This window comes from Elgaria multicarinata, chromosome 9 (assembly GCF_023053635.1).
Source record: "Elgaria multicarinata webbii isolate HBS135686 ecotype San Diego chromosome 9, rElgMul1.1.pri, whole genome shotgun sequence".
Classification (NCBI taxonomy): domain Eukaryota; kingdom Metazoa; phylum Chordata; class Lepidosauria; order Squamata; family Anguidae; genus Elgaria; species Elgaria multicarinata.
The window spans coordinates 79943271-79962390 of record NC_086179.1 but is presented as its reverse complement, the minus strand read 5'-3'; the positions used below and the strand labels follow the sequence as shown (position 1 = coordinate 79962390).

General features: G+C 39.2%; 1 protein-coding gene across 5 annotated transcripts in view; it reads right to left on the bottom strand.

Moving 5' to 3' along the window:
- The window catches only part of ATXN7L1 (ataxin 7 like 1), a 75842-nt gene that overhangs the window by 15684 nt on the left and 41038 nt on the right, over window positions 1-19120 (bottom strand). For all 5 annotated transcript variants that reach the window (XM_063134165.1, XM_063134160.1, XM_063134162.1 and 2 more), the window contains 2 exons: window positions 15928-16150; window positions 3275-3552 (listed from right to left, as the gene is read on the bottom strand). In XM_063134165.1, the coding sequence (XP_062990235.1) occupies window positions 3275-3552; window positions 15928-16150 (501 nt within the window). The remainder of the gene's footprint in view (window positions 1-3274; window positions 3553-15927; window positions 16151-19120) is intronic.

Sequence of the window (19120 nt, the reverse complement as noted above, 5' to 3'; positions counted from 1 at the left end):
GATCGGCCAATGCTGAGAAAGAGGATTCTATTAATTTATTCCATAGAGAATACAACCCATCTCTCTCAATGAAGGATTGCTACTTTTTCTCTTTTGTTTCAGCATAACCTTCACAAATCAATTAATCGTGCTGCTTGACTATAACCATCCACAGGCAGAGGAGGTTGTAAAGAGAAACCAAGGACAAACAAAGAGATGTCCTCAGGTAACTGCCCCACAATTGTGGAACTCTTTCTAGAGGCCAATTAAAATTTGAGCCTGTAAGACATTCCTGTTCTAGCTAGCAGGGAGGCAAGCTCACAACAGCATCTAAGTGTGAAGTGGGTTGCACTGGCGACACTACCATCATACATATGTATGATTAAAAAAAATGATGTGGATACCATAATGCTAAAGGTAGGTTATAGCTCTGCAAAATTGTAGACCATAACTCCTATTAGTACCTCATATGAGGTACATTATATGAGGTACATTATATGAGGTACATCATATGAGGTACATTAGTACCTCATATCTTGTCACTCAAGAGTTGATCATTATTGTATAAGGAGGATAGAAAATTACCATTGTACTAAAGCTGGAGGTGGGGGAGGAAGTCTCGTTAAAAATGTCTCCTATTACCATGCCAATATGAATAATTTTGTACATTCAAACACTTTCCTTCAGACCAATTACTATTTAATGTTTCTTTGGTATTAATATTTATTTATTACATTTCTATACTGCCTAATAGCCAAAGCTCTCTTAATAAGAAGTGCCAAATAACTGGTAATATTTAAATACAAATTTTCAGTATTACCTTATTGCACAGCATTACTCAGATCAATTCCTGAGACAATAGATTTTACGAAAAGGAAGCTTTTATGTCATTTCATTAAAAATAATCACAGTGCTAAATGACAGCTACCTATGTCTTAGTCTTAAGCCAATAACTTGTCACTGCTCTTGAACAAAGCAACCCAAATAAGAAAATGACATAGTATATAAACAAGTTTGAATTTGTCTGCTAATAAAACATACATATTTCTACATTTGTTTGATCTCTTATTAGGTGGCATTACATTTCCAAATGTATAAAGGGAGTCAATACTGAATCAATGTCCCTGGAAAACTTAGCCATTCCACTTAAAATATGTTTCCTGTTTAGGTCCGAACCATGCTACCAATAGATTAATATCTATTAGTAAGATATTAATTAAGATTCATATTCATATTGTAGCAAACTTGATTCACTTCTTTTGCAAGAAAAATGAGGTTCAAATTATTTTGTTTTATACTGTCTGGAATGAAACTAGATGGTCTAGTTTTAAATAGGTAGTGCTTCGTTCGCATCTGTTCGGCTTGCCCAATTCCACACATGCATTGCAACACATGTCATGACAGCTTCGTGATATAGCTCTGAAGTCACATGTGAACATCCACAAAGCTCTGATGAACAAGGAGCAAAGCTACTGAATATACAGAGGCAGCTTAAACAGCTCTTCATCTTCCTTGGTACAAGATCTAGAATGTCAGTGCACGAACACCTGCACATGGGCAGCAGCAGCCTCTCCAAAATTGTAGTTTTCTCCACTAAGGAAGCAATAATGCTCTAGTCACTATCCAACATGTGAGAGAAGAAAAGAAGTTTGGCTTGTTTAGCATGGCTTTCTTAGTGTTTCATCATTTCTTTTTCTTGATTCTATGTAGATCTTGCTCATGTTCTGATCACTAGACTTAAATTATTTTAATATGCTGTTTCCTGGTTTTCATTCACTCCCTTCCATTCTCCATTCCTCTGTTCACTTTAGTTGCTCTTAACATCCTCCCTCCACCTGTTTCAGTGACTTGCTTTTCCTTTCCATATTTACAACAAATATGCTGACTTTCAAGTGTCTTAATCCCTTTGACTCTCTATGGCCCTTTCTACACCTAAGGATTATCCCAGGAAAATGGAGCGATGGTCCCTGCCTGCACCCGGGATCCCCTGTGTGTCATTTGCATGCACAGGGATGATTCCGGGACGATCCCTGGAAAAAAGGTGGGTGTACAAATGGCCGTTATCTTTTTTTCTTTCTCCACCTTCCAACCCACGTGCTCTGTTCTCTTGCTTGCTAAATCTCATAGATCTAGTTCTCTCCCTTACACAACACTTTTTCTTTGGGTGCCTTTGCCAATGAAACACTCTCCTCATCTCCTACCCTTTAGATATTTGATTGACACATTCTATTATTTCCATTTTAAAAACCTATTGAAAACATCTCTTTTCCTAGGCCTCCCTGGTTAATTCTCCTTCCCCATATTCCATACTTTTGCCTTTTCCTACCCTTTCATTATATTTCCTGTCTATTAAAGCTAATATGTCCAAAGGCAGGAATTATCTTTACTTTTAAATATTTGTTCAGTGCCCAGATTTAAAGCACTTTGAAAATGAAAAAATGATACTTAAAAAGAAAGTCTCTCTATATATTTTCACAGTATGATGGACCAAGTACAGTTGGACAAGCGACACTAATTCCTTTCTTTTATTAGAAGGCATACTATCTTCTGGTTGTTCGTACACATAAAATGGTCACTTTTCAGGTTTTTCTCCCCACACTTTTAATAATTCCAGGCGTAGTAATTTCTAGACTGCATGATTGCCAGCTGAAATGCAGTGGGCAAAGTGATGTCATTAGAGCAGCTTATTTAAAAAACGAAACAAAAAGCTTTGTTACAATTTAAGGCATGAGGGTTCACATGAAGGGAATGCTGACTGATGAGACACATAATGGGCACCTACCTTATCCAAGCGAGGAAGAAGTTGCACTTCCCTATTCAGCAAACTGATTGCTTTACGTTCATGAGTACCCTATATCACTTATTCAAATTTCAGAACACTGGGTTAGATCCTAGGGTTCCCTTCCTTCTGTTCAAAGGTGGCAACCTTCGGGTCTAATCCGTTCTGTTTGAATGGGAGAGCAGTCAAAGGATTCATTTATACGGCTAATACGTTTTTTGGTTGTTGTTTTTAAGTGGGGGTCATTCCCCTTTGGTTTTACAGAATTCGTTCCTTAATTCTTGTATTACCTCTTTACCAAATTAAGCAATGATGCCAACACACCAATGTGAAGTCTGAGGCAGCTGAGCCCACATTTTATTGACTATGACTGGACATGAGCAGGTGGGTGGGTGGGAGGGAGACAACCAGCATTTTAAGAGCTATGGCATATGATACATTGCTTGCTGCTCAGCAACAAACATTGCTAATGAAGAACGATGGGATCTCATTAAGTCATGCTGCAATGCTACTTACCTGAAACTCTCTTGTACGACTTGTTACTGTTTTTAGTGCCATTTTGATGCTTCTTGTCTATTGATGGAGCTATACCTCCTTTGCCGTTCAGAATCTTTTCTGGTGATGGTGGCACTGATTTAGATGTCAAAGCAGATTTAATTGGAGCAGGTATGGTGGATGAAGAGGCTGAGGAGGTGGTGATGGTGGTAGTGGTTGTAGAGTTCATTTTAACATTGGCACCATCTGCCTTCACTAGGTTAGGAATTTTCTCTAGACTGACTACAGGAACAGGAACACTGAAACACCAAAGAAAAAGTCTTCAAGATGTGTTTTCTGCACCATGCTATTCTATTCCATGCTACATACAGTTATCTTAACTTTCCTCTATGGTGTTGTATCACAGTCAATGCTAACCCTTAAAGTAACCTAAAATGGCCGTACTTGGTAACATTGTGTATTTACATTCCAATAAACTATTTCCATAAATGGCCAATTTTGAAAATAAAAATTTAAGTAACTCTAAGAATCAAGAAAATGGATCTGAAAAAAATGGATCTATTTGTTTTGTAGATCTGTTTTTTTCTTGGTGTCTACGTATTACACCTATTCTTGAAATATTGGAAGTCTCGTGTGCTTTCCTCTCCAAACGAGGCTAACTGGTTTGGAAGTTGCAAGGCTCTAACATGAGGAGTGTAAGTAGAAAAATATCAAGATCTTCAGAATTAACCAGATGAAAGAGCTTTGCAGACAGAAGAGCAGTGTTAAGACAATTTGGCAGCATTTAATAAGTTTGGCAGACCCTGAAGTATATGGCATAAAATCCCTTGACTTTAAGCCATAATTAATATTATTATTATAATTGTCTAATATACCTTTTAAAAACAAAAAGGACAATAGATATTTACCTACAAAACATAATAACATTCATTGCGTTCATGAAAAATGAATAAAATTTGCCTGTGCAAGTGAACACCTAACTAAAAGTATCTTCTAGTTTGCATGTGCAACACTTCCTCATTCACATGCCCAAATGTTAAGAAATGGGAAAGTTTCTTATCTAATAACTTTTTGGCCTTCTTTGTAAATTTTTGAGAGGATTATTTTCTCTGACATGCAGTTGTATAGAAATACTGCCAATCACACAAACATGTAACATTTTCAGACACAGATTATTTATTTGTGTCTGCATTTGTGTGCACACCCCCACCCCCATAAACTTACACACAGAGAGTTTTAACCAGGAATGTGCGTACTTCAATTCCATGCAAGTGCAAAAATGTGAGTACTAGCCACAGAATTCAGCATCTCATATCTGTAAGCCCTTAGCTGGCAGAGACCTTTACTCTGTAGAGCACTACGTACACACATAGTGTGACATACACACACACACACACACACACACAGATTCAAAGCTAAGTTAAAGGAAAGATTTCTAGACATTCCAGCGGCAGACAGATTCGAAAGTGAGCAGTTAATGACAGGTGAAAATTCAGAAGATTATGTGAATGTGCAACTGAAGGGAGCTTAGGATTTCCAGTGATCCAGGCACAAGGTACAACACTTTGCATAATACTTTATCCCTACACATGTTTAGCAGAAGCATGCAATATAAGTAAAAGAGGTCGCTGAATTCAGCTTTAACTTGCATAGTTTTGTTTTATTTTTAAGTTCCATGAATACACAGCCTGTTCCTTTAAATTACCTTGATTTTATTATACTCCTATTGTTTTATAGTATTGATTACTATACTTTATTTCATGTTCAAATTTCAAACGAACTTGGAGTTATCACTCGCAACACTAAAAACACTTGTAAGAGTCTATCATGCTATTTGTGTTCACGCTAATGTGGTTGATGCATGGCAGAAAACAGAAAAGGCGCCTTTCTGTTTTCTGAGATCATGACTGGAGGCTTTGCTCTGGGTTCCCCCAACTTGAGAGCTTAGACTAAGAATGCAGAACCTCAGACTTGGAGGCAAAATGTGCCCCGTTCGGGCTTCCCAAATGGCCCCACCCTCTTCCTCCAAACATTGATCATTTGCTGGTTTCCAGGCTTTTTGTGCAGTTTCCCCCTGATTTTAAAAGGTTGAAATGCCTTCCCCAAAGTTTAGTTACAGGCATTAAGGGCTTTAAACTACAACATGCTGGTATTATTGGGGATTTGGGACTTGCCCCTTTGACTTTAAGCCCCACCCACCTCTGGAATGTGGCCCCTGAGAGCTTCCCCGAAATGGAATTCAGCCCTTGAGATGTAAGAAGTTCAATACCCCTGGGTTAGACAGTTAGCTATAAAGGGACAGGGCTACCAGATACAGTGGGCCTGTTCAGACAACACACTAAGCCATGGTTTGGCCGCTAACCTTTTTGAAGCAAATGGTTAGTGAGCATGTTTAAATGGTGTTTATGTAGCCACTATGGTTAGGAATGGTTCCCACAGCACGCTAAGTCATAATGTTTAGCTCAAAATGCTTAACCACCATTGCTTAGCGTGTCATCTGAACAGGGTCAGTTTTCACAGGCTATGAAAAAGCGTGTCTGCTCTGATAATTTCTGTCCCACCTTAAAGCTGTTTATTTGATTGAGCTTTTAACTTATTACTAGCTATTTAATTTGTTTTATATTGTTCAGAGATGTATTTTAAATATACTGGAGTGAGTCACCTTGTAGACTGCACAATGGAAAGGACTGATATAAGTATCTTAAATGAAACAAAAAGCAAACATTTATATATTTTAAAACCCTAGGTACATTTTAGCCATTTTAGCTTTTACCTTCACATTTCAGATGTGGAAACTGTGTCCATGTGTGAGAAGGACCTGAATCATCCATGCATTATTAGGATACTGAGAAGACCCTGAATGGTTGAGAAATATTTACAAACCAAAATTTTATAATATAAAATTATAAAATTTTGCATAAAGGCTTAGGGTTGTTTTTTAGTTTGCTTAATTTCCTCATATTCATAGAACACATTGTGCGTAGGAAGTTGCCTTATGCCAAGTCAGACTCTTGGTCCACCTTGTCCAGTATTGTCAACACTGACTTGCAGCAGCTCTCCAGGGTTTCAAGTAGGAGTTTTTCCAGGCCTATCTGGAGAAGCCAGAGATTGAACCTGAGACCTTCTGCATGCAAGGCAGGTGCTCTACCACTGAGCCACAGTCCCTTACAACTAGCTGTTATACAGCTTCATTGATGGCTTGAAAAGGCATTTGTATTTTTTAAAAATTCAAAACCATTATACATTATCACCACATAGTTTTAATCATTCTTATCTTTGAGATTTCTTGTTTTCAGTATCCCAATTGTATGCAGCCATTTTTAGATTTATTTCTATAGTGACATGGTGATGGGGTCACAGGCAAAAGTATAACATGGGGCCCCAAACATCAATACATTCTTCATTTCTTATACTCACATTATCTTTTTCCATGTCACATCAATATCACACTTTTGAAAACATTGATCACACTATCAATGGTTTTTTTTTTTAATCTCTACAGTTGGAAATATGGCTGTTGCTCCTTGAGTCACAGGGTGAGGTAATATTCACCATATTCTAATCTGTGTAGAATTTTAAAGGAGCCCAGTGTAGAGAACAGAAGTGCTTTCAGGTTATTACTCTAGGAGGAGCCTCATTCTATTACATGTTTATCAAAATAGTTAAACGCCTTGATTAAAGTCCATCTAGGTACATAGTGGTAAGCATTTTGTGGGTTAATGCATGATTTAGAATGCTTTGATGAGTGGACAGATATGATTGCAACTATATGACTTGAAAAAGGTGGTTGTAAAGTCACCACATAATACATGAAGCACCTCCCTTCTCCTAAAAACAAAAAGACTAAGACTAAACTAAAAACTAATTCAAGCAAATTTAATAAAAAGGGACAGAGTACCCAGACAGTAGCATAAAAGGATATCCTAGTAAAAAAAGTTGCTGTTGAGAAATTGAATTTGGGACATTAGTTGGGTCAATGATTGGCGGATATTTTGCCAAGGTGAAAAGATACCAAATCCATCCAGCATATACTTAGGTTTGGTTAACATTTTCAGCTGGTATTTCATCGTCAACTAAAGCCAAAACAAGAGCTATATTTGCTGCACTGAGGCCTGAAAAATGAAACCCCAACAAAGACTTTAATCAATATTAATCACCCCATTTGTATTTCACTCTTCCTCCTGAGGAGCTAAGAGTGGCCTACAAGTGCTCCCATGTCTATCTTCACAATCACCCTGTGAAGAAGGATAGTCTAGGAGACAGAGGCCTTAGCTAAACGGGGCTTTATCCTGGGGTGAACCCCGGGATCAACCCTGTGCGTCCACATGACGCACAGGGGATCCCAGGATCAGGGAGGGATCATCCTTCCCTTGCCCCGGGATACAGCCCTACACTTTGGGCCCTTTTTTCCCGCGGTCCTGGGCTGAGCCCGAGACCACAGAACGTGTGGCCCGTTGCCGCGGTTTGACCCGGCTCCGCGTAATTACTCGCACGGAGCCGAGAGCCACGCATGGGGTGCAGCGCTCTGCAGGCGCGTTGCACCCATCGGGGGCAGGGTGGGGGGGAGCGAGAATTTTAATTATTTTTTAAAAAAGACTTTGCTTTTGTGAACGAGCGTTCGTGCGCTCCGGTCCCTTTAAAAATAAAAAAATGGCAGGTGTGACACCTCTCCTCCTGAGGTCGTCACGCCTCACATGTAAACGGAGGAGGGATCTCGTGATAATCACATCGCAGGATCTTCCCTCCTCAGTCGCGTGATAAGAGTTAGGTCTAGCTAAGGCCAGAATCTGGCCCAAAGTCACCCATGGAGTTGGATGATGGAACGGAAACCTGAACTCTGGCCTCCCTTATCCAAATCTAACACTCCATCCATTATGGCATACTGACTCTGTTCCTTTTGCTTCAAAATTGAAAAAGCAATTTTTCAAAACAAAAATATGTTAAAACTACAACTAAGACACAATATCTTTATTCTAAAGCAAGTTACACAGTTCTATGATCTAGAAGAGATACTACCTAAAGAATATAATCTGGAGTAGCCCTGCTCCAGAAATAAGATTGTTTTCTCTGATCTACAAGTTTCATAACTGATTTGAGTCTACAGGCCCTATCATTTTCCAATAAACAAGTATGGGAAGGATGGTACTCTTCTAGTATTCAGAAAGCATACTCGTGGTTTTATAATCCAAAAAGCAACACGCAACAAATTTTCTCTAGTACTCATTTGAAAAATATACTGGAAGTAGCTGTCTCTTCCTGTGCGTTTTAACTTTTCAAAGCTGTCAAGGAATAGGACTCCCAACAGTTTGAATGAAATGCTTCCTATCCCCAAACAAAAATGGCTTCTTCAAAGGGAGGGAACATGTCTCATTAATTTGTTTGGTGTTTCAGCTATAGGTTCCTCACATTGTCACCAAAATGTACTTAAGCAGCTAACAGAATATTAGACATGCTTTCCCCACCTGCAGTTCACAGTATGTACTTAACTTTGGTTTTTTGGGTCCGGAAAATATCTGCAATGAGCCTTTCTAACATTATATCGTTTTTTTAAAATTAAACAAATTAGTGGAATACCCAGTCTGATTCTCAGGGTTAAAGGAATTATCTTATTTATCCTATATATAATAATTACAATATGCATTCAGTTTGTCCCTTAAGAAAAGGTACCCTAATCTGCCCATTGACAGAACTCATTTCTGAACAAACTACAATGAGGATACAAGAACCCATAATCTATCACCCAAAGGACTGGGATGCCCTACTAGTGGAGGTATTATTTTTCCTCCCTCTTCTTCATAAATTTCTAAAACAAAAAATATCAAATGCAATATTCGACAAATCAGCGATGTCACTGTGGAGCCGGAGGAAGCAAGAGATATTATAGCCGGAATGACATGGCGGTGATGGCCATCAACCTGGACGAATTAATCGAGACTGGCTACTAGACTTTATGGCTGTATATCACCTCCAGTATCAAAGGCATTATACCTCTGTATACCAGTTGCCGGGGGACAAGAGCAAGAGAGTGCTAGTGCACTTGTGGACTTTCCAGAGGCATTTGGTTGACCACCATGAGTACAGAATACTCTTGGAATAGGAAGGCCTTTGGTCTGATCCACCACAGCTCTTCTTATGTCCTAGAGCAGGGGTCCCCAATGCCACGCCCGTAGGCATCTCCAGTGGCACCTGCAATGCTTTTCACTCCCTGCCCCCTTCAAAAAAACGTCTTTAATAAAACATTGAAAAATGATAGGACACCTGGTTCTCCTTCCTGTTCCTGAACCTGCCACTGATCAGTTGTTCAATGGGCAGAAAGAAAAAGCAAGGCAAATGGAGAGAGCGGAGAGAAAGAGCAGAGCTGGAGGCTAAGATGGGCGAGGAACAGCAAGGTAAAGAGATGAACACAGGTCCAGGAAGGTTGGGGACCTCTACCCTAGATAGAAGTTGTTCTAGCTACCTGTTCTATATTAACGAAAGATATAAATAGGGACTGGCTGCCACAGGAATCCAGGACTGAGGAGACAACCAGCCCAGTTCTTTGTTTTAAGCAAAATTATGGCTGCAAAGGGAAGTTGGAGGTGCAAATACTCAGCAGCCTCGCTGAAGCCTTCCCTTTCCAGACCTCAAGGTCAGCTGATCTGTTTGTGGAAGTGGAAATGGAAGCCGCCTTAGGACTTCCTGGTAGTCATTTAACAATTTCTAAGGAGCAATTCACAAGAGGCGCTTTCTTTTACACCTGGACAGAAACAATAGTCCAGAAGCATGCATTCACTCTTCTGGCACGAAGAGCAAATGCTCATATATAAACCAGCCCCAATTGTTCTTTTTTAAAAAAAGAGTGAAAAATTGGCACTCATTTAATAAGAATTCTATGTTTTTAAATTTAATAAGAGACAAGATCAATTTCTGTTGCCCCCCTACACTTAGAATTGGTACTCAGAAAATGGGAATTCACATTCATGCTCAGAAGTAAGTCCCAACGAGTTCAATGGGATTTAACTCCAAGTATGTGCACAAAGGATTACAGCCTTACTGTTTTCTTCAAATGAAAAGAAACCAGTAAGTATGTATTTAACATGTTTGCCTGAAAATTTCAGTCTCTTATACAAAAAGACACCGGTAACATCAGACTGAAAGGCTGCCATGAAATACCAAGATTCTTGTGCAGAGATCTAAGCCTTCTAAGGGAACATCTAGTTTCTAAAGGAATGAATATACAAAGTAGAAAATGAAATTGCTCTTTTTGGCAACTAATTCAGTGGTACTCGAATGGGGAAGACGAAGAATTAGAGACCTCGGAGGAGGGTAGAACAAGTTTGACAATCAGACAGAGACTTCCTCTTGACTGTCAAAAGACAAGAGCAGCTATGACTGAAATTCACTCCATACTGCTCCTATTGAAAATGAGAGGATAAGCAGGAGAAAGGGGAATACAGAAACTGGCAAAAATGTGAAGGACTGAGCAGCAAAGAAGTTCAATGGGTAGAGGAAAAAGACACCCAACTCTCTGGGCCCGTTTACACATGCCGGTCACCTTTTCAAATATTAAAGACACAGCAGGCAGGCGCCATGTCTTAATGTGTCATGTGAACCTGACGAGGGTGAGTTACGTGAGGGTTAAACAACCCTCGCATAACCCATGGGCTGTTTTAGAATTATGTGGGGGTTGTTAGAAGCCTTGCAGAAGCCACCCTCACTGGATTCATATGATACAATAAACCACAGAGATGACCCATCCAAAGCTGAATATTTAAAAGGGCAGCTGGCACACACCACAATGCACTCTGGCAGTCGTGTGAACCTGGCCTCTGGCTCTGCTACTGGCCAAGTTATATGAACAGAAGAATGGCCCTGTGATGTACAAACGGTGGGATTCTTCCTTGTTCTCTGATTATAAGAAAAGAAGGAGAGGTGTTGAATGGGGAACAAGAGGTGAGAGGAATCTTCAGAATCCTACACCCAAAGGATCTCAAATCCCAGGCTTCTCCAGTCGTTAGGAATAGAGTAGAGGGGGTGCAGGGAAAGAAAAATGGCTTCTGCAGAGCAAGACAGTGTTAACAGGGGGATGAGGGAAACGAAGGACAGGCAGGAGAGAGGAAGTGCAGAGAAAATCTGATATTTGGAGCTGCCAGAGGGAGGCACACTCCAGGTCTTATTACTCCAAGTATCTCCTCCTGAAAAGACAACAGCGGGTACACATACACTTCACTAGCACCGATGTATAGCGAGCAGTACATGCATCCAAACTATTTGATTTTAAAATAAAAATAAAAATAAGGTCAGCAACAAAATAAAATTAAGTTAAATAAGCTGGTTCCCCCCTTTCTTACCTGCTTTCCCCACTCCCTTGACACAAAGCTAGTGGAAAAGGGAGGGGAAAATAAGGTAAGGAGGAGTGCTTTTGGTAAAAGACCCATCTGAAAGAGCATTATTATTATAGAGCTGGGAAAGGTATACAAAGGGCAAGCAAAATGAACATGGCCTGGTGCACCTTCTTTGCGAGGAAAGGCTAAAGCAGTTGGCAATGTGTTTTGTTTAGAAAAGGGTAAATAAGCAGGGACATGAGAGGTTTGTAAAATTAGAAATGGTGGGAAAGGGGGAAAATTGTAGTCCTCATTAAGTCTGGACTCTATCACTCAATGCAATTGGTCAGCACTAAATTCAGAACAGAAGACGAATCACTTCCTTACACAGTGCATGATTATTATACACAGTGCGTGATTAACTTATCATACTCATAGCCTCAAGCTGTGGCAAGAAACCAAGGTCAACAACCTGGTACCCTTCCCATATGTTTTGGACTACAGCTCCCATCAGCCCCAGCCAACATTGCCAATGGTCAGGGATTACAGGCATTGTTGCCTAAAACCTTTGGAAGGCACCAGGTTGCCTGCCCCTGCAATAGCCACTGACGAAGGTGGATTTAAAAGGAGTTTACAGAAATTCATGGAGGCCTATCAACAGCTATTAGTTATGACAGGATATATGGAACCTCCATTTTCAGAGAGATATTAAGTATAAAGGGATATTAAGTATTCCAGCATCTTATTTCCCACAGTGGCCAAGCAGATGCTTTTGGAAAACCCACAATAGGACACAAAGGGAGCAATTAATACATGTATATCCTGTCTTTCCACCAAAAATAGTGCTCAAGGCAGATAGTGCTGCACTAGACCCTTGGTCTCATCAAGCAGGGCTTCTGCTTATGTTCTTAATCTTTCATATCCCTTTACTCCAATATGCAGTCCACAGTAGTGGCTTTGTACACATATAGCTATGCACAAGAATGTCCACATTCACGTACAAGGGCTGGGGAGGTCCTTCTGGATGAAAAAAGGCCCTTTCTTCTGAAGAAGTTCAAAGAACTTGAGAAATAATGGCCTAAAGTCAACTGGACCTGCCAGCACTATCAATAGATTGTGGATCAACACAACCAGAAGCTCACATCGTATGTGTATTGCTGAATTCAGGTATGCTAGGTGAGTGTGTTCAACCTCAACCCCAACCCCCAAAATACACTATGTGCAAATGTGCCCCAGGAGCTCTGACTAATATATTCCTGGCTTTGCATATATCCTTTTGATGAGCAATTTCTCAGTCAAACCTTCTACAAAATGTGAAGTATGAAGTGCTATTTCACGAAAATGACGCTTTTTGAGTCGAGCTATAAGCTTTAATAGGTTTAAATCAGTAGATTGATCAATTAAATATTTATCTGATTGATTGGTGTGGCAATTTTAACTGGCTTGGCTGTAAGATAAAGGCATGTTCGTTGCATTTGTTTATTTTTAGATATTTGGTTGGGGAGTATTATATGTAACAGGGAACGATAAGGTTTCATACATCTGAAGACACCCTGAACCCTGCCAAGCTGCATAATAAAATCAGGGGAGTCCGTGAGCTTATACAACCCTTCTTGGATTTTGCTTATTAAACAGAGATGATCTGAAATATTTTCCTATCTGAAGCAGAACATCTGAATGTCACCCCCATGGTAATACAAATATAATAACAAACAAAATGATGGACAATGTCGTGCTTTTTAATGGTACCCTGAAATCTACAATGCGGGGAGGGCCATCTCATGCTGGCTAAGAGCTGGCTAGACTTGCCAATGAACATGCAATCTTTATTCACTTCAATGGGACTCCAATGTGGCTGGTTGAAGTAGAAGTTTGTATCACTGCCACATTGCCTAAAACAAGTAGCTTTGGGGGGGTGGAGGCGTGCACGCACATACACACAGCATAAATGTAGGTTATAAGTGGAGACTCTTGCTTTTATGCCATGAGTAAATTCCTTATGCGTAAATAATTAAGAGGGAATTAGCCAATTAGAAGAACACATATAGCTTTTCCATCTTAAAGGTAAGCCTCTCAGGAGATTCAAGCTCAGGATTTTAGATTCAAATTCAGTTTGGAATGCTCTTTAGAATTGTATTGCAATTTAGTAGACGTTCTGGTTCTTCGTTTCTTAGCTGCCATGTGCTCAGGCCTTTTGAGATTGCTTGCCTGCCAAACATCAGAACCTGGCTTTGGAAAATGGGCTTTTAAAACTCCTGTAATAACCTAAATAATTGCCTCCACTTTTTAAAGTATCCCAGGACAAAGCAAGTTGGTTTTTTTAGACAGATTTAGAAAGATCTTTTATTTTCTGTCTGAATGCCTAGTAATTATGATGAGTAATTTCCTAATGAATAAACCTCTATCTATTGCATAATGAGCATACCTATGGATTTAAACCCTCAATGCCTTGCCCCTAAACTGATATTTCTGATTTTACATAAGAAGTTGATACATCACCAAATGCCTAGAGTGAAAAGAAAGCCAATTTGGAATGGGAGCAATCAATATTACCATTTCTTGAGTGTTTCAGATTTATTTATTTTAAAGTGAGAACCATCTGAGGATGGAAAACATGGGAGGATAGTAATAACCACTGGGGTTTTCCACTATAAGGACCATGAAATTATGATAACTAAGAGCTCGTAGAGATACAGCCTGTCAAAGTAGCTGAATGCTGTAAGGTACGTTTTTCATAAAAATGTGGTTTGTGTGAATTTGGTACATGGGAATAAGCTCTTGTGTACAAGCTTAGCCCCTAAGAAAGCCAGACCAAGTATAGAAAGTATCTGTTTGCATTCTGCATGATGGGTATATAAAGGCTCAGGCTACTGTATCATCAAAATTCCTCTTTCATCAGCTTGACAGTCATTAAACAGCATAATATCACAATATAGCTTTGATGAATTCAAAGATCTTACAGCCTAAATGCTGTAAAATACAGCAAGGGATTATGATCTTGTACAGTAGCCCTTCCCTTGCGTAACTTTCAAATATAAGTAATATAGTCCCACCATTACCCATCCCACCTTCCATGCCTTTCCTTGCACACTGAAGCTACAATCTTACGGATCTGGGAGTAAAAGCCCCATTTAATACTGTGGGTCAGACTTCTGTGTACACATGCATAGGATTGGGCTGTCAATCAGCAGAGTGGCTGGAAAGAATAAATGCACTCTTGACTTAAAATGAAACTTCTAATCCACAGATGATTAAGGAGACCCTTTGAAGCTGCTCGATGGCTATTGGCCCCATGAGTTTAGATTCTACAAGGATATGCCTGAGCTGCTGGAAGTGAGCAGAGTGGATACACTAATGCACAACAGACCCTTACAGGCAGAGCCATTGTGGGTGGTGAATAGGTTCTCCACCATCATAGGAGTGATATAAGAGCTGCTTTGAATATATTACATAGAAAAGTAACATATATTTTTAAATAAATGACCTGTCACTATGCAGGCTTCCACATTTTCTTGCATAAAAGGGGGGAAAGTTTCATGTACTGTTACTTCAGTTTCATCATTTGAAGCAGAAGAACAATTATTTTTTTATCCTGCCTTCATTTATTTATTAAAAATATTTTTATCACACCTTTCAAGTTGAAAACTGCTCAAGGTGGCCCACAATCTCTTAGCAAACCTATTAACCTTAAAATCACAAAAATATTACAAAATTAGGAATAGTGTAGGAGAAGATATAAAGTCATAAGAACAGGGCGGGGTGCAATTAAAAAACTTCCTTTGAACTAAATTCTAGGCAGTGATCTATCAATATCACAGACATGCCCAGACACAGATATGTATTTACTTAGACAAGCATTCCACTAATTTGAAGGGAATTTACTCCTAAATCAGGCTGCATAGCTGATCAGATCTTAACAGTGCAATCCTATACTTATCTACTCAAAAGTAAGTCCCACTGAGTTCAATGGGGCTGACTCCTAGCTAAGTGGGTACAGAATTGCAGCCTTTTAGGCTGCAATCCTAAGCAAGCTTACTCAGAGGTCAGGCTAGCTATGAAATTAAAAAGAAGTTTTGCTTCTTTTCATTACACTCAAAGACAGAATAACTAATTACATAGCCTTTAGCCATAATCTCCAAATTTTATGCTAAAAACCACAATTCCAGAGGAGGTACCATTTTGTGGTACACCACAAAAACAATATAACCATCTTGTAATTTCCAATTTAAGATAGGTTATTTTAAAAGCATATTCACCCAGTGCTCCAACCTCAGAAGAGATCCATTATTCAAAAGATGGGGAAATTTAATATAAGAAGTACTGAGACACAAAGAAAAAGAAAACCAACAATCAGCGAGAACAGCAACTTACCAAGGTTTATCCCTTGATACTTTTGAAGAAAAGACCATGTGCTGTTTGCTAGTGGAGGTAATTAGATTGTCTTTGGGCGTTTTGAATGGCTTTGAGTTGTTGTTGACAGGGTTATGGCCGCTGATACAGGATTTCGGTTTCATCTGTATTAGTGATGCCCTGGAATTGCAGGGTGGAGAAGCTGGAGATGGGGAAGGTTTACACATTGAACCGTGTCTTCGTTCTACAATAGGAAAAAATACCAAGACACTAAATAGACAAAATAAATGCAGCTAGGTAAGAAAAAAGAAACCCAAGCAATGTATAAAACATAAACTCAAAGCATTCTACATTACACCAATTTGCTGTAAATATAATACAGATATTATATGGATGGCCAAGTTGCTAATACAGTTATAGATGCAATGTGACATTGTTGTCAGGACAACACCTTGTGAACCTGTGTCAGTGGATGCTGTTGAGCTAGCATTGGAATATGGTCTTGGGGCAGGTACAATGAAGGGACCCAGCTGGGACCACCTGAGTGACACTAGAGTGTGCTAAGCTTACAGTACCAGGCCATTAGGTCAGCTCTATAGACTGCAAAAACAAATTCTCCTTACGCGTAATGTGTGATACTTCTTCACTCCATGCTAGTCAGCTTCTTTACAGAGTAGCTGAGCTTTTCAAAAATACTTACAAAACTTTTTTTAAAATACTTACAAAACATTTCTGTCACCAAAACATAGTAAACATCAGTATTCCCCCGACCCAAGTCTCATTTACAGACTTGCAACTAAGTACAGAGAAATATTGCCCATGAAAATGTGGCAACAATTCACATCAACATAAGGGGTTTTTTTTTCAAACTGTCATGGAGGTTAACTGCCATGGAAATTGCTGCTGTGGGCTATATGTACAGCAACATTTATGCTGAGTTTCATCCTGTGATCCCATACATGAGAGGGTTCTCATATTGAAAATAAGCAGCCGGCTCTCATCTCAATTACATTCTTTGAAATAGGCCTAAATTTTTGTCCCTATTTCTCATGACTCTCAGGGTACACAAAATGATGTATTATGATCCAAACCCTCAAATATCAGCCTCCTCACTTGCTTTGATTTGATCTTGATTTGATCTGCAGATACTGTTCACATACACCAATTCTCATTGGAGACCAGAAATTACCACATTACAGGAAATGGCACATTCCGCCTTTGCAATGAGAAGGAAATAGACTTCAGTTCAAATAACGGAATCTTTATGAGCAGTGTTTATGCATGCCCATATATAAATACTTATATACTGTCATAACCAATAAAAACAAAGAGAAGAAAAAGGGACCAAATTAATTCTCCTCTAGTCCTTCAGCAAAATTAAAGAAGCCTCTGTAATTGAACTTAAAGGTCAATTTTTGTCCAATCAGTGCAAGTGGAAGAAGGGGGAAAGTGCCAAAGTCAAGACTCTCTGTTAAGAATGTGTTCTCTTGAGTTTCCCAGCACATGCACATATCCAATGTCTAAGCTGATCTCACTGACAGGGGTAAAACATGCAGTATCCTCTTGTACATGCAATTTCTTGTTATGATTCAGTTCACGAATAAAGTTTTGTAGAATAGCCTTATGTCAATAGATTCTGAGATTGGGTAATATCAGGGTTTCTTTTTAGTGAAATGTAGGAAAAAGCAACAATATCAACTTCTTAAAAGTACGCAGTGCTTACTAGATTACATTAAAAAAAGTGAAGAGGAAGATGACAAAATATTGCAACAATAATTAGAGAAAGGAACATATACAATTGTGTTTAAAAAATTAGAGCCTGCCCTTCATATCTTGTTTCCAAAAAGTGGGTGAAGAACTAATTTAGTCCCTTTTTCTTGAAGTCATGAATATGTTTACTTTTTATTTTATGAAGCCAACCATAATAATTCAATGGTATAATCCAAATCCAATAACGTCTGTTTATATGTGCACAGCATGTTCTGTTATTCCTGTTTACAGTAGAAAGTTGTTCATAGTTGACTATACTGAATTTCTAATTTTGCCAGCTTTAGATAAATATCTACTTCATGTTATAATTGTCACTTACTCTGAAAAGAAAAAAAAGTGAGAATCAAGTGCTCCAAATTATTATTACCATTTTATCTTTTTCCAGAGTTTTAGGCACCAATTGATTCATTAATGACTGGAGCAAATCATGAGGTTCCTACCTCAGGTAAACAAATCATATTAAAAGCCTTATTAATGAAAAATACAGAACAACAGCAGGAAGTGAAGTAACACTGAGTCAGTGTTAGAAACATAGAAATGCATGCTAAAATCCCTTTCTGGACCATGGAAGATTTTTTGGCCTCTGTCAAAGCATTCAGCCACTGACTGGATCTGTATCCATCAGGAATGAGATGAAAGCAATCCTCCTGTAGTAGATCTCAGACCAACCATAAAAATAGCACCACGCTAAAACGGGGACTGGGACATTTTCATTCAATTTTCAGTGATTTTTCACATCTCTTTGTGAATGTGTGAGAGTGGGTGTTGGGGTTGGGGAAGGAGGGAATATGTCCCCACTGGTAAGCAATTAGGCCAGCACATTCTTGCCCAAGTCAATCATGCATGGTTGTTTAAGGGGAAAATATGAATAAGAATGTGTTTTCACACCCACCTCTATTTCGCCAGAAATAGTCTCCCATAACTATGGTTGACTAGAGTTGCATTAGGCCAAGCCTCCTGCCATGCCATGTTGGTGGGCAATAAGAACAATAGCACGGTATGGCAAAACAGAATGTCAGCCTGCTTGCCTATACAATGGATATGAGATCCTTCTCCCTATTCAGAGTGAAGGCAATAGTAGAGCTTAGCTTTCCTTCAGTGATGTCATCACGTTCACTACATGATCCCTGATGGGCTGGGATCACACAGTGAAGAAGCCCTTTAAAGTTAAACAATTGGCACTGGAGCAGCAACAACTTGATAAAATAATGGTTGTGAACAGGTGCAAAAATGCATGAAGGTGCAAAGATGCCTTGAAAGTAGGGTGTTTTCTTCTTGCTACAATGGCATTGAAAATTGAACCTTGCAAAATTATGGCATAGCATGACATGAGACCATGCAAGTCAGCAAGGACTTGCCAACATCTGAGATTTCCCAGGGTGCCTACACTATGGGACACAATCCTGTGGGCAGAGATTAGGAAAGAAGCTGCTAGAAAGAATGG